At 48.6% G+C, this 16668-nt stretch overlaps 1 protein-coding gene across 1 annotated transcript; it reads right to left on the bottom strand.

Moving 5' to 3' along the window:
• Window positions 1–4397: 4397 nt before the first annotated feature.
• Window positions 4398–4847, bottom strand: LOC141204991 (pentraxin fusion protein-like). Its single transcript, XM_073664045.1, has one exon. It carries the CDS (start codon window positions 4845–4847, stop codon window positions 4398–4400), a length of 450 nt encoding a protein of 149 aa, XP_073520146.1.
• Between the last annotated feature and the right edge of the window lie 11821 nt (window positions 4848–16668).

The following is a 16668-nucleotide window of genomic DNA, read 5'->3' as shown; positions in this document are numbered from 1 at the left end:
GCGCTCACACAACCCACTGGTTTGAGGGTGGTATGAGGCGCTTCTAATGGACTTTACACCACACAGTCTCCACAGTTGGCTGGTCACCTCTGCCGTAAATTGGGTGTCCTGATCCGAGATAATTTCCCGGGGAAATCCAACCCGTGAGAAAACCTGGAGCAGGGCAGTCGCCACCGTCTCTGCCAGTATGTTAGGTAAGGCAACCGCCTCTGGATACCGCATGGCGTAATCTATCACTGTCAATATATACCTTTTCCCTGACGGACTGGGTTTGGCTAACGGCCCTATCAGATTGACCGCTACTCGGCTAAATGGCTCCTCCACAATGGGAAGGGGGTGTAATTTGGTCTTGCAGCGATCTCCCCTCTTGCCAATGCGCTGGCAACTGTCACAGGTCTGGCAGTACTGACGAACATCATGGGATAACCCTAGCCAAAAGAAGTTTTGTGTCAGACGATGCCTGGTGGGGCTGACTCCGAGGTGCCCCGCCAAGGGTATTTCATGAGAGATTCGCAGCAACTCCTGCCTATACTTTTTGGGAACTACCAGCTGTCGTTTTACAGTGGGGTTCATCCCTGAGTGAGTTTGCTCTGTAACCCTGTAGAGGAGTCCCTGATGCCATATAAACTGTTCACCTTCCAGTACCCTTCTTCCCTCCTGTGCCTTCCCGCGATACCCCTGCAATGAGGGATCCTCTAGTATCTCCTTCTTAAATTCTGCTGGGGTGTCCCATGAAATGTGTCTGGCTATGGGAATACAAGAAGGGCTGTAGTGTCTTACCTGGGCCTCTTCCGAGTGTGATTCCACCTCCGCAGCTCGAGCTTGTCTCCGGGTAGTCACAGGATATGTTTCAGCCATAGCCACCGATGCCGGGTCGGCTTCGCCTTGGTAGCAGTGTACAGCGGCCCGGTTGAAGGTAGCCGTTTCCGGTTTTGGCCACTGGTACGCTGGGTCCGGTTGGGACAGTGTCTCTGCAGGTGACTCAGCTGATGGCAGGTGTGGCATCGCACCCCAGGAGGACTCTGGTAGGCCGGGGTATTGGTGGATCCCCCGCCAAGCTTCTGTGGTTTAGGAACCTCCAGACCCATGGGAGGGCCCCTTGAGACAGTTTTGGACCCTGACAATTGGGCCCTCCTGGCATCATAATGTTCATCGGTCAGCCGTGCGGCCTCCTCAAGAGTCGTCGGACCCGAAGCCATTCTTGCGTCTCGGGAGTTAACCCAGTAAAGAATCTTTCTAACGCGATGAGCTGTAGGACGTCCTCCTTCGTGTCTGCTTTGCTACCTTGTACCCACTGTAGCAGTGACCGCCATAGTTTACAGGCCCATTCAGCATGGGTATCCGTTTCCCGTTTTGTGGTTTTGCGGAACTTTTGACGGTATGCCTCTGGTGTTAGAGCATACCGGGCCAAGATCACTTCTTTGACTCGCTTATAGTCCATACAGTCCTGATCCGATACAGTGCGATAGGCATCCGCTGCCCGGCCTGTCAGCTTGCTGGCCATAATCTGGACCCAATCCTCCGGCTACACTTTATGAAGGGTACACTGCCGCTCAAAGTCCTGCAGAAAGCCATCAATGTCTTCCTCTGCCTCCCCCAACTGTCGGAAGGCATTGTATTGGATCTTTTTGTGGCTTACCCCTGCTGGTACCGGGGAGGAAGCCAGGGTACCCCCTGCTCGCTGTATCTCCTCTCTCCACTCCGCCATCTCCATCTTGGCTAGCTCTATCTTGGTCCGCTCTGCCATCTCCATCCTGACTAGCTCCATCCGCTCTGCCCTCTCCATCTCCATCTTTTTATCCAGATCAGTACGCACATCAGCCATTACCTTATCTATGATCTGTACTGCCGGGTTGGGAGCATAAAGTGCCAGTCTGCTCTTTACCTCCCTCTGGAATTCAGTCTCTTCCACGTTCCCGTTGGAGGTTGTTGCGTAGTCGAGCTCAATAATGGCTGCTATCAAATCCGCTTTTGTTTTGTTGCTGGCGGTTAACCCTCGAGCTTCAACGTATTCCTCTTTAGCTTCCGGTAGATGTCTTCCATTCAGTCCTTGGTTGCTGAAGAAGATGGACAGCATCCCACCGCTGCCACCAGTGCGATGGGAGCTAGTTACCCCATCCGCAGATGTCCAATCTTCTTCTGCCGGCCCCTGACATGGAAAGGCTTTTCTTACACTGGGATATATAAAATATGACTATCGCACTGTGTCTCCAAGATGAACTAAAACTTTTATTCTTACAAGCAGGTTTTATAGAGAATCAGACAGGCTATTTTTTAGCACAAATTGTTCTCACCAGATAATACCCACAGTAGGCTCCCAGACAGCAGTTAGGCAACAACCCATTAATCAGTACATTGTCTGTTTGCCCCTGCTAAGTGAGCACAGGAAGGTGGGGGCCAGGAATGCTTTGGTCACATCACAAAATGTCCAACAATATGTGATCCACAATATTCACCCCACTTTGTAACATTATGTCCCATTAGCTGCATAGGCGCTACGACAACCCCCATGTGGCAAAATCTTGGGGTACGGGGTTGATCCGTCACAGGTAAATTTGCAATAAAAAAGATGGCATCACTTGCTAACTTCTGCAATCAACCAGTGAGGAGTTATCGCAGAAAATTAGAGATTTAATAAAACCAAGAAGGGCGGAGACCAGCCCACGTGAGGTCATCACATGGGAGTGTGTGGGCAGCGCCCCCGTCGGCATAAAAGATCAGGTCGAATATTGATCTATACTCATGCCGGGTTATACATATTTGTGTAAGCGGGGGTCCTGTTCCATAACGGTTCGTTTGAGTGCTTCCCTCCAGCTAAACTGAATCGTCTCTGCGATCGGCCTAGTAAGTCCTTCTATTAATCCCTTTTTAATTTGTGTAACTGTATATGCTGTATTAAACATGAACCCTGCGTGAAACATTTCTCACATTCTGAACATGAATATGGCTTCTCTCCTGTGTGAATTCTTTGATGTTTTTGAAGATCTGATTTCTGGATAAAACATTTCCCACATTCTGAACATGAATATGGCTTCTCTCCTGTGTGAATTCTTTGATGTTTATGAAGATCTGATTTCTGGATAAAACGTTTCCCACATTCTGAACATGAATATGGCTTCTCTCCTGTATGACTTCTGTAATGTTTAAGCAAATTTGACTTATAGCTGAAACATTTCGCACATTCTGAACATGAAAATGGCTTTTCTCCTGTGTGACTTCTTTGATGCATAAGCAATTTATATTTAGTTTTAAAACATTTCTCACATTCGGAACATGAATATGGCTTCTCTCCTGTGTGAAATCTTTGATGTTCATGAAGATCTGAGTTCTGTATAAAACATTTCCCACATTCTGAACATGAATATGGCTTCTCTCCTGTGTGAAATCTTTGATGTTTATGAAGATCTGATTTCTGGATAAAACATTTCCCACATTCTGAACATGAATATGGCTTCTCTCCTGTGTGACTTCTGTAATGTTTAAGCAAATTTGACTTCTCACTGAAACATTTTGCACATTCTGGACATGAAAACGGCTTTTCTCCTGTGTGACTTCTTTGATGCATAAGCAATTTATATTTAGTTTTAAAACATTTCCCACATTCTGAACAGGAAAATGGTTTCTTCCCTGTGGGAATTATTTGATGTTCGACATCCCTTCTCTGGCTTTCATTTTGCTTAACAGTCTGTGATGAATCCAAGTAGATGACGGATTGAAAAGGCTCAGATGATTGATTTTTGCTCTGAAGGGCTGGAGGTATAGCTGGAATAATGGCACGCTTTTCATGGGTATCTGGTTTGACACCACAGTCATCTGCCAAGAATAAATCTGATTATATTATTTTTTTATATCAATTCCTTATATTTTATAACATTTCTCTATACATAATTCTATACAAATCAAAGTATAATGAAACTATGACCTAAGACAGTGGTGAGCCACCTCTGCACAAATCCCATGGTACTGAATCCCTAATATACAATCGACAAACATAATACATACAGGCAGAAACGTTCCAGGCAATAAAAGGAGGATTAAAAATAAGCCTTATTACATTACAATCTACAGCAACAGATAAAAATTCACGCCATAAAAATATGTAAGATGGGGTATTCCCATCTCCGAGAAACTATCCCAATATGTAGTAGGTGTAATAAAAATAAGATTAGCAAATATCTTCAATTAGAAATGTAGTATAGTTCTTCTGATTCGCTATGTCGCTTACCCCATGTTCAGGGCATTGCAAGTTAGTTGCTAGTGGTCATAACTATGGATACCTAAGCTACTGCAATGCTCTGCACATGGGGTAAGTGACAAAGAATCAGGAGAACTATACCACATTTCTAATTGGAGTCTGAATAAACCTCGACCTCACACATAGACAGGTACTCCGAGTGTCATGGGATCACCACGCTGACGTAGCGACCCTCCATCCCCTTACAGCAGAAGGACAAGGTGGCAGAGACCACATTGGTGACTGTGCCGCACACTGGAATGTTATTGTCGGGGGAGTTCCCGATTCGGACCTCGGCCCCCATCAGTCGCTCAGGGCAACAGTCCATCCTGTTAGTTATGGCGACGCTGGATATCTTGTAGCTCTTGCCCAGGTCCAGCTTCCACCAGGGATCCTTCTCCAGGTTGGTGTGGGTGCAGAAGTCACTATTGAAGTCGGTGTCTTTGTTCCCATCGATGACGTTCTTAGCCAATATGCTCCTGGTGGCATACGGATAGTCCGACACCTGGGAGGCCACTCTGGTCCTTGCTATATTTGTGGCTCCAGGTGCAGGAGCACATCCCAGAGCCAGAACCACAGATCCCAGTAGAATCAGAGAAGATACAAGATTCATCCTGCAGGAGATGTAAGTGAAGGTCCTGTGTAATCTCCACATCTGATAAATGCTGGTTCCCTGGTAATCAGTGACTATTCCCTGCAGTCTGTACTCACAGGAGCAGCTCCTACACAATCTGGATGAATCTTATATCTTCTCTGATTCTACTGGGATCTGTGGTTCTGGCTCTGGGATGTGCTCCTGCACCTGGAGCCACAAACATAGCAAGGACCGGAGTGGCCTCCCAGGTGTCGGACTATCCGTATGTCACCAGGAGCATATTGGCTAAGAATGCCATCGATGAGAACAAAGACACCGACTTCAATAGTGACTTCTGCACCCACACCAACCTGGAGAAGGATCCCTGGTGGAAGCTGGACCTGGGCAAGAGCTACAAGATATCCAGGGTCGCCATAACTAACAGGATGGACTGTGGTCTGGAGTGACTGATGGGGGCCGAGGTCCGAATCGTGAACTTCCCCGACAATAACAATCCGGTGTGCGAACAGTCACGAATGTTATCTCTCCCACCTTGTGCTTCTGCTGGAAGGTGATGGGGGTCGGTACGTCAGCGTGGTGATCCCAGAACACTCGGAGTACATTTCTAATTGGAGGTATTTTCTATTATTATTATCACACCTACTATATTTCGGGATAGGATTTTGGAGATGGGAATACCCCTTCAAGACTTATCCAGGACTCATTCAGATGCCTCATTCCATTGTTTTTTGTGATTACATTTATCCCTCTTAAATGGCTTTTTGTATTTTAAGGTGTTTTCAACTGCGATCTAATAAATTGTATTTTTAATCTCTATATTGTCTCACATTTCTCTGTACACAGTCATGGTTGAAATAGTTGGCGCCCTTAAAATTGTTCCAGAAAATGAAGTATTTCTCCTAGGACATTATTGCAATTACACCTGTTTTGTTATAGACACGTTTATTTCCTTTGTGTGTATTGTCACTGATCTTTTCTAGTGAAATGTTCAATGGAGAATCAAAACTGGGCTTTGACCAGATTATTACCTGACCCTACTTCTCAACCCTTTCCTGATCTGCCTACATACTTCTTGTTGACCGCAGAACGGTTTGGCTTCTCACTTGACTGCCCTTCCGGGACGTGTACTGCTGCTAGATATTGACCTTGGCTTCTCCAGCTTAGATGTCCACCTGCCTGACTTCTGTGTGTGACCCGGCTCTCTTCTTGACATTCAGCTGTAATCTGGCAACTCACAATTACATTACAATTGGAGACATGGTGCCTTTCTGCAGAAAATAAAACTCTGAGCATTAAAGATTTGCTGCCAAAACGCGTTAATCAAAAAAAGTGAAAAAAAAAGCTTTTTTTATTACGCATCAAATCTATCTGAAAGTAAAATGCACGTCAATTACTTGTGTGATCAAACTCATAATATAATGACCACAGGATCTGTGACTTCTCTGCATTTAGTGGTCAGTACTCACCTGGGTGGTCATATGTAGGAATCTCCTCCTTACACCGCTCATCACCCCTCACATATGTCTCTGTAGTATTAATATGGGTCAGATCTTCACCCTGAAACAAATATTGTAAAAGTCACAGACAGATGAGAAGTCCCATCTATGATCAGCTCTAATCCTGCCATCTCCACCGTTCTCATTACACAAGTATAAAACATATAATACTGGTGGATAAAACAAGACTGAGCACAAGACCTTCACAGCCGTCTACACATCATAGGGGAGATCTCATGACACCTTCTCTCCATCTACCTGATGATCCTGAGGAACATTGGGATCTTCTTGTTTACAGTCCTGTGGAAGAAGAGGACGGGGACATCTCTCTGGTGTTGTCCTCTTACTGGATAGATCTGGAGGAAACACATACAGGGGCTGAATTCATTCTTTACATACAGATAATTATAGGCCATGTGTATTTAGTCCTGTCTATTACCTGGTGATGTGAGGGGCTGGGGAACCTCCATCATGACGTCCTTGTACAGATCTTTGTGTCCTTCTAAATACTCCCACTCCTCCATGGAGAAATAGACGGCGACATCCTGACATCTTATAGGAACCTGACACATACAATGATACCGTCACCCCCCCGATCCCTCCATAGCATTACTGTATAATGTCCCAGCATTCCCAGCAGTGTCACCTCTCCAGTCAGCAGCTCAATCATCTTGTAGGTGAGTTCTAGGATCTTCTGGTCATTGATGTCCTCATGTATCAGGGGTTGAGGTGGAGGTCCTGTGATTGGGCTCAGGGGTCTTCCCCATCCCTCAGACACAGGGTCCTGACAGCGCCCACTAGAGGTCTTCTTCACTACTGTGTAATCCTGGTTATGGAGAGACACATTAATAAATCTCCCTTCAGACATTTCCAGAGTCCTCACCTCCCCAGTTCTGTCCATCTGTTATTCCCATAGATAAGAATGATGTAATGTGACGTCATCAGAATCTCTCACCTCTCCAGTAAGCCGGAAGAGGATCTCTAGGGTGAGGTGTAATATCCTCTCCACCATCTTCTTCTTCTCCTTCTCCATCCACTAAGGTTTAAGGTAAATTTTCTAGAAGATGGAAGATAATGATGAGAACGACTGAATCTACAGGATCCTAAATGGAAGGAAGATGGCTGCTCTGTGCGCACAGGAGCTGTGATGAGGTCACAGGAGGGGAGGAGTCAGGGGTCACATGATCAGGGGCCTCAGTGGATGCAGGACTCTGCTGTGCTGGTTGTCATGGTGCTGGATGAGCTGAAGTTTATGTGTGGGGTCAGGAGGGGTTTACAGTGTGGATGTAGCAGAGCCGCGTGTGTACGAGGTGTACGGAGCGGAGCCGCGTGTGCACGAGGTGTACGGAGCGGAGCCGCGTGTGTACGAGGTGTACGGAGCGGAGCCGCGTGTGTACGAGGTGTACGGAGCGGAGCCGCGCGTGTACGAGGTGTACGGAGCAGAGCCGCGCGTGTACGAGGTGTACGGAGCGGAGCCGCGCGTGTTCGAGGTGTACGGAGCGGAGCCGCGCATGTACGAGGTGTACTTAGCGGAGCCGCGCGTGTACGAGGTGTATGGAGCGGAGCCGCGTGTACGAGGTGTACGGAGCGGAGCCGCGTGTGTACGAGGTGTACGGAGCGGAGCCGCGTGTGTACGATGTGTACGGAGCGGGGCCGCGCGTGTACGATGTGTACGGAGCGGAGCCGCGCGTGTACGAGGTGTACGGAGCGGAGCCGCGCGTGTACGAGGTGTACGGAGCGGAGCCGCACGTGTACGAGGTGTACGGAGCGGAGCCGCGCGTGTATGAGGTGTACGGAGCGGAGCCGCGCGTGTACCTGGTGTACGGAGCGGAGACGTGCGTGTACGAGGTGTACGGAGCGGAGACGTGCGTGTACGAGGTGTACGGAGCGGAGCCGCGTGTATACAAGGCATACAGAGAAATGCGTGTACCAGGTGTATGGAGCAGAGCCACGCGTGTACGAGGTGTAGGGAGAGGAGCTTTGTGTGGGTTGAGCGGAGCCGTGCGCTCCCTCCTCACCCGACCTAACCCTAGTGACAACTTGTGGACCCATCTTAAACAGGAGATTTACGGTGAAGGACACTGGATCGCCCACAGATGGAGAAGCTGACAGACTCCATGTTTGGAGCTTCTGACTGTTCTCCTAAGTCTCCTGACATCCAGGAGCTCATACACAAGGGGCTGATGTCCATCAACTGCTGAAAGACAAAAATGTGCAATCACACATTGTTTTTATTAATCCACAAAGCTGTAAATATCCTAAAAATCAAGACTGAGGGGCTTTTATTTGTCTCTTCACCTTGACCATCAAGCTTCTGATCAATATATCCCGAGTTACCTATCTGCATCCTCTGAATAGAGCGAGTTCTGGTCACTAAGATGAATGATGATGGGAGTGTATGTGCATGAAGGAAGCTATCAGTTTCTATGCACCTCCATTTACCTCACTATAGCTGTATACGTGTGTGCATGTACAGTATATCAGCCATTAACTCCTTGTTTGGTCTAACATGATGCAAGGTGGCTTCCGGACACATAGTTGATGGGAGGTATGTATCACAGAGGTGGTTGTCCTCTGTGATGTAAACCTGGAGTATTGCGTAGTGCACATAGTACTAAGAGGCTTGTTTTTTGTGTCTGGGTCAGATTTCACGGGCAGCCTGAGAGATAGAGGGGTCTGGCTGCCCACATAACCCATCCATGGGTGTGGTTCACAGGGTAAAATGGAGTCTGTTTGTTTGACACATGGTCTGTGTGTGTGGAGGTAAGAAGGCCTCTTGTGTGTTAAGGCCGTTTATTTTCCTTTGCTTGTGGCATGGTTTATGAAGCACCAATATACCAGCATGGACATTTAAATGGAAACCGTTCCTGTGTTACCTCACCATGCACCCAAGTGAGTAGCATTCCCACAATTGGTGTTAGAAGTGCGGGCAGCATTCCCAGGAAACACATGTGACTGCTACAGAGGTACTGCATGTCCTGGGTGAAGGCAGCCATAAGCCAGGGAGCAACTTCAAACAGCATGTAGGACCTGATTAAACACCTGGTTCAAGCTCAGCTGCAGCAGCAGTACCAACAACAGCTGACGCAACAGGAGGCAAATAAGCAGTTTGTTTTACTCGCAGAGGCAGTTCGTGGCATGGAGGCAGCTTCGACTCCAAGGTCAGCTGATGATTTTTCCATCCGGAAGGCGATAAGGAGAGTCCTGCAGAAAATGACCAAGGATGACGACATAGAGGCCTTTTTGAACATTTTTTAAAAGCTCGCCAAGAGGGAGAAACTCCTGCCTGAGCAATGGGGGGAAGTACTGGTGTTATACTTAATGGGGGAGCTCCAGAAGGCTTACTATGACTTGGCCTTACAAGACGCCAAGGAATATATAAAGCTGACATTTTTGTGCACTTGGCGGAGACAATGGATCCATCGCTGGGCGCATCACCGTGACAAACCGCCTTGCTCCCAAATGCTTGATGTGCTGCACCTGGTCCAAAAATGGTTGCAGCCAGAGATCTCTACCCCTGCGTAGATGGTAGAGCGAATGGTAATATACCAGCTGGTGCACTCCTTTCCAAGGCAAATACAGACTTGGGTTGCCAGGGTGATCCCCGGACCGCCGATGACCTGGTCAGAGTTTTCGAACGGTATCAGGGGGTCAAGGATTCCTTGGGTAGTCAACCCACTCCATACTGGGTGTCCCAACAGAGGGTGGAGGCCCAAAATGATATGGGATGTCCAAGATCCAAAGAGGCGGGGGAGGTTATGCGGAAGTCCCAGCTGGTGATATTATATGGTGGAAATGTCACGGCCCAGGTCATATAGCCCCCCCGTTGTCCCCTGACCTCCGAGCCGATGAACTGTAGCCTGGGTCGCTGCTGTTCATACTATACCTATCTAGCCTGCAGTGTGAACTTTCCACACAGTGAGGGGCCATAAGCTTGTCTCGTAAAGGTGAATAGTCGGCTAGACTAAGGGAGTTTAGTGACCCTTGTGAGGGTCAAACTTCCTCTCTAGCTGGGAAGAAGGTTGGCGTCTGTTGCAATCACGATGATGCTAAAGACTATCCAGTAGCCAGAGTGGACATTGAAACAGCCCAAGGTACTAAGTCCCACAAGGTCGGCGTGGTGTATTACTTATTGCACCCCATTATCATAGTCCGTGACTGTTGATTGTTTTCGGACTTGTGTCTCGGTTAAGAGATGGGTCGCCCCTAAAGAAGTGTCACCACACTCAGAGTCTGACGGGTTTCCCTTCTGTGTCCTTGCGGAATATGAGGAGGTAGTGTCCCCTGAGGCCGACATTCCTGAGTTAGGGGTGACCGGCGAAAATCTTGGGTTCGCCCAATATAGTGACATAACTCTAAAGGAGGCCGTTCAATAATGTAACAGTCATAAATGGTATAGCACAACAGCCAGGGACCGACACGAGATTTCCCTATTTTATTGTACCTGGTTACTAAGGTCAGAGAGGAAATAGTGAAGCAATTGTTGGTACCCTGACCATGTAGGCAGAGGATGATGGACATGGTCCATTCACATGTCTTGGGTGGCCATATGGGAGTGGACAAAACTCTAGAACGAGTTATGTGGAGGTTTTATTGGCCCGGATGTCACCGGGAAATCTTAAAGTATTGCAGGTCCTGTCCCACCTGCTAGATAACCGCCCCTCCTCTCACTTTCAAAGTCCCCTCATGCCATTACCTATCGTAGAAGTGCCATTTGAGCGAACTGCCATGCCTGGTCGGTCCCCTGGTTAAACTTACTCATGGGCATCAATACATATTGGTCATCCTTGACTATGCTACGTGGTACCCTGAAGAGGTTTCCTTGAGAAACCCCTCTGTGAAAAGTATAGCCCACAAGTTGGTACACGTTTTCTCCCGGACCAGATTACCGAGGGAGATCCTGACCGACTATTAAATATTAATTACGGATATTCATTTTCTTCTGAATTCTGTACCATACATTGCCTAAGATTGCATCAGCCATCGTGCTTGGCTTTCTAGATGACATGCGCTATTTGTGTATTTTTACACTGATCAAAAAAATAAAGGGAACACTTAAGCAACACAATGTAACTCCAAGTCAATAACACTTCTGTGAAATCTACCTGTCCAGTTATGAAGCAACACTGATTGTGAATCAATTTCTCCTGCTGTTGTGCAAATGGAACAGACAACTGGTAGAAATGATCGGCAATTAGCTAGATACCCCCTATAAAGGAGTGGTTCTGCAGGTGGTAACCACAGACCATTTCTCTGTTCTCATTGTTTTTGGCTGTTGTTTTGGTCACTTTTTCATTTTGCCATTGCTCTCACCCCTAGAGGTACAGTAGCATGAGGCGGTGTCTACAGTACAACCCACAGAAGTTGGTCAGGTAGTGCAGTTCATCCAGGATGGCACATCAGTGCGAGCTGTAGCAAGAAGGGTAGCTGTGTGTCACGGGTGTGTTGCCACGAAGATCGTCACGAGTACACAGCCTGACTTCTCGCAGCTGACTTGTTGGTGCTTTGTGTTTCTCGGCAGTGAGGGAGTTAATTCTCTCTCTCTCTCTGGGCTAGATGAGGTCCAGCCTCGCCCAGCTGCAATCAATACTTCTGTAGTGAGACTCCTTCATATACCTGCTGGTCTGTTTGGGAGGTGTCGGTGAAAGCATTTCATTCAGACTGACAGAGCGGATCGTGGTGTTTGGAGTTGCTGAGATAAGTGTATTTGGAAGTGTTTTTTCCCTTTCCTCGCTTTATCATTTATCTCCTTTCCCGTTGGTTTTCCCTCTGTTGTAGTTGAGAAGTTGTTTGTATGCAAGGTGGTTTTGGTTTTTCCCTTGTACTGTCTCGTTCGTCTAAATACTGTGTTTGGGCATATTATTTCTTGTTCCCTTTGGTTGTGATCGGGGTCCTTCTCAGGACTAGATTACTGAGGTGCAGGGATCTTCAGGAGGTAGGGGTTACGCTGGCGGCCTGGACCTCTGTACCTTTAACAGTACCTCCAGGTTGAGGGATTAGTCAGGGCCCCAGCTTAGGGTCAGCTTAGGCCCCCTACCTCCAGTATACAGAGACAGCGTGACATTTTCACCGACCAACTTAGTTATTCTCCAGCTACTATGGATCCAGTAGCCGGTCTAGCTCGGCAATTGCAGAGTTTGTCCATGGAGCTGGCGGACGTTAGGTCCAAGGTTTGGCATCCTCAGGAGCAAGCTGGACCAGAACCTAAAGTAGCTCTCCCTGATAGGTTCACTGGGGGGCGGGACAAGTTTTTTGTTTTCCGGGAGGCATGTAAATTGTACTTTCGGCTGCGGCCTCGGTCATCGGGGAGTGAAGAACAAAGGGTGGGAATTGTCATCTCGCTCCTACAAGGGGACCCACAATCTTGGGCGTTCTCTCTTCCCCCGGGTTCCCCGGCTCTCCAGTCAGTGGATAGGTTTTTCGCTGCCCTGGGACTCGTATATGATGACCCAGATCGGATCTCCCTTGCTGAGTCTAAGTTACGTAGGATCCAGCAGGGAGATCGTCCGGCGGAGGAATTCTGTTCGGAGTTCCGTAGGTGGGCCACGGACACCCAGTGGAATGACCCGGCTCTTAGGAGCCAGTTTTGTCATGGTTTATCCGACAAATTACAGGATGTGTTGGCACAGTATGACTCTCCCGTGTCTCTGGAAGCCGCTATGGCCCTCGCTATTCGCGTGGACAGACGGCTTCGGGAGAGGTGCGGGATAACTCTACCCCCTGTGATGACTCCACCTCCTACAAGGTCCCCTCATATGGTGGTTCCCCTGGTCAGTCCAGAGGAGCCTATGCAATTAGGAGGGACATCATTTCGGGGGAGGGGACCGGTGGTGTGCCATAAGGCAGGAAGGTGTTTCTTCTGCGGGAGAAAGGGACATTTTATTGGGGGGTGTCCATCCCGTCCCTTGCAGAGTGAAGAGTCGTCGGAAAACTGTTGATCCCAGGTTGTGTGGTGGACGGCAATCTGGGAGTAGGTATTTCGTCCCTAGGTTCGTCTCAGTTTCTCGTACCGGCGGAGGTGGTGGTGGGTACGAGAACTGAGAGGATATCTGTTCTTCTGGATAGTGGGGCCGGGGCTAATCTGGTTGATGCTCGGTTTGCCCGGGTTCAAGGTATGCGGTTGAGTGAGTTGGCTAAACCCATCCCCATATTCTCGATCGATGCCAGGCCTCTCGGGCAGGGAAGTTTTTTGCAAGTTGTGCATGACGTAAAACTTCAAGTGGGGGCAATACATAAAGAACTGTTGTCTTGCTACGTGTTGGAGGGTCTTCCCACTCCTATTGTGTTGGGCCTTCCTTGGTTAGCTAAGCATAACCCGGTTATTAATTGGCAAACCAGGGAGATAAGCCAATGGAGTAAATTCTGTAATAAAAACTGCATGAACACGGTCATTGGTGCGGTTACTCCTTGGGTCTTACCTCCATTTCTGGCGGACTTTGAGGATGTATTCTCGGAGAAAGGGTGTCAGGAACTACCTCCTCATCGCGTGTATGACTGTTCTGTAAAACTGCTCCCTGAGGCCAAGTTACCTAAAGCTAGGTTGTATAACCTTTCTGGTCCTGAGAGGCAGGCCATGAAGGATTATATCTCAGAAAGTCTGGCTAAGGGGCATATTAGACCTTCATCTTCACCGGTGGCTGCGGGGTTCTTCTTTGTTAAGAAGAAAGATGGAGGCCTACGCCCTTGCCTGGATTTCCGTGAACTTAATCGGATTACGGTCCGAGATCCGTATCCGCTCCCACTTATTCCCGATCTCTTTAATCAGATCGTGGGCGCCAAATGGTTTTCTAAGTTGGATCTCAGGGGGGCGTACAATCTGATTAGGATGAAGGAGGGGGATGAGTGGAAGACGGCGTTTAACACTCCGGAGGGGCATTATGAGAACCTTGTCATGCCATTCGGTCTGACTAATGCCCCGGCGGTGTTCCAACACTTTGTTAATGACATTTTTCGCCGCTTGGTGGGACAGTTTGTTGTCATATATCTGGATGATATCCTAATTTACTCGCCGGATCTGGTGTCTCATCAGGAGCACGTTAGGCAGGTGTTACAGATCTTGCGGGATAATAAACTGTATGCCAAGTGGGAAAAGTGTGTGTTCGCCGTACAGGAACTCCAGTTTTTAGGCTTCCTGGTTTCAGCGTCCGGTTTTCGTATGGACCCTGGGAAAGTGCGGGCAGTTCTTGAGTGGGATCGGCCAGAGAATCTTAAGGCACTACAACGTTTCCTGGGGTTTGCTAATTATTACCGGAAGTTCATTCGTAATTTCTCGTCCATGGTTAAGCCTCTCACTGACATGACTAAAAAGGGGACGGATTTTTCTAGGTGGTCTGACAAGGCTTGTCAAGCATTCTCCTCTTTGAAAAAATGTTTTGCCTCGGCGCCCATACTCATTCAACCTGATGCGTCTCAGCCATTCATTGTAGAGGTAGACGCTTCCGAGGTAGGGGTGGGAGCAGTATTGTCACAGGGTTCGTCCCCTGGTAAGTGGCATCCGTGCGCCTTTTTCTCTAAAAAATTGTCGTCCGCTGAGAGGAATTACGATGTCGGCAATAGGGAACTCTTGGCCATTAAGTTAGCTTTTGAGGAGTGGCGCCATTTTCTGGAGGGGGCTGTTCATCCGGTCACCGTCATCACCGATCACAAGAACCTGCTATATCTGGAGTCCGCGAAACGTCTGAATCCCAGACAAGCTAGGTGGTCATTGTTTTTTACCAGGTTTAATTTTGTCGTTACATATCGTCCTGGGTCAAAAAATGTAAAGGCGGATGCCTTATCTCGTAGTTTCCCGGGGGCCGGGAATACGGACGACCCGATTCCTATCCTTCAGGAGGGGGTGGTGGTTTCGGCAGTATGCTCTGAGCTGGAGGAGGAGGTATTGGAGGCACAGGGGGACGCCCCTGTTGGACCTCCAGGGAGATTGTTTGTTCCAGATCAGTTGCGACAAAAGGTGATCGAGGCACACCATAACTCAGTTTTTGCAGGACACCCGGGGAGTAGAGCTACTGTGGATCTCCTCTCGCGTCGGTTTTGGTGGCCTAATTTACATAAGGAGGTGGTAACTTTTGTCGCGTCCTGTGGGGTTTGTGCGCGCTCTAAGACCTCACATACCCGTCCGTCTGGGGCCCTCTTACCTTTGAAGATCCCGGAGCGTCCTTGGACTCATCTGTCTATGGACTTTATTACGGACCTCCCTCCGTCTTCGGGTAAAACGGTCATACTCGTTGTAGTGGACAGGTTCAGCAAGATGGCACATTTTATCGCTCTTCCGGCTCTCCCTAATGCTAAAACTCTTGCGCAGGTGTTCATTGGGGAGATTGTGAGGCTTCACGGGGTACCCTCCGAGGTGGTGTCTGATCGGGGGTCTCAGTTTGTGTCTAAGTTCTGGAAGGCGTTTTGTGCACGGCGGGGGATGCAGTTGTCATTCTCATCGGCTTTTCATCCTCAGACCAATGGTCAGACGGAACGTATGAACCAGAGCTTGGAGACATATCTCCGGTGTTTTGTGTCAGAGAACCAGGAGGACTGGGCTTCTTTCTTACCTCTGGCAGAGTTTGCTCTTAATAATAGGCGGAGCGAGTCCACTGGTAAGTCCCCGTTTTTTGGGGCATATGGTTTTCACCCCCAGTTTTGTACTTTCAGTGGGGGGGGCTCTTCGGGGGTTCCTGAGGAGGAACGATTTTCCTCATCACTCGCTTCAGTATGGAGAGGGGTGCTGAAGAATCTGAATACTATGGGGAACCGATACAAACGTATGGCTGATAGGAGGAGAGTGTCTGGTCCGGACCTAAGTGTGAACGATCGGGTATGGTTGTCTACCAGGAATATAAAACTTAAGGTTCCCTCCTGGAAACTGGGTCCCAGGTTCATCGGGCCGTACAGAATCAGTTCTATTATTAATCCGGTGGCATTCCGTCTTGACCTCCCCCCTACGTTTAAAATTCACAACGTGTTTCACAGATCATTGCTTAAGAGGTATGTGGCGCCGGTGGTACCGTCACTTTTACCTCCCCCTCCAGTGGTTGTCAATGGTAACTTGGAGTTCCAGGTATCGAGGGTCATTGATTCACGCTTTAATCGCCGGTCCCTTCAGTACCTGGTTCATTGGAAGGGGTATGGTCCTGAGGAGAGGATGTGGGTTCCTGCGTCGAATATTAACGCAGACCGATTAGTTCGGGCCTTCCACACGACTCACCCGGATAAACCTGGCCCTGAGGGTCCGGAGGCCCCTCGTAGAAGGGGGGGTACTGTCACGGGTGTGTTGCCACGAAGATCGTCACGAGTACACAGCCTGACTTCTCGCAGCTGACTTGTTGGTGCTTTGTGTTTCTCGGCAGTGAGGG

Source organism: Phyllobates terribilis, unplaced genomic scaffold, assembly GCF_046119375.1.
Source record: "Phyllobates terribilis strain yellow unplaced genomic scaffold, ASM4611937v1 Scaffold_136__1_contigs__length_4911898, whole genome shotgun sequence".
Classification (NCBI taxonomy): domain Eukaryota; kingdom Metazoa; phylum Chordata; class Amphibia; order Anura; family Dendrobatidae; genus Phyllobates; species Phyllobates terribilis.
Note: the sequence above shows the minus strand (reverse complement) of the source record. Positions and strands in the feature narration are given on the sequence as shown.

What these genes read in the sequence shown, in the direction of transcription:
- LOC141204991 (XM_073664045.1), bottom strand. Translation starts at nt 4,847, where the DNA reads ATGAATCTTGTATCTTCTCTGATTCTACTGGGATCTGTGGTTCTGGCT.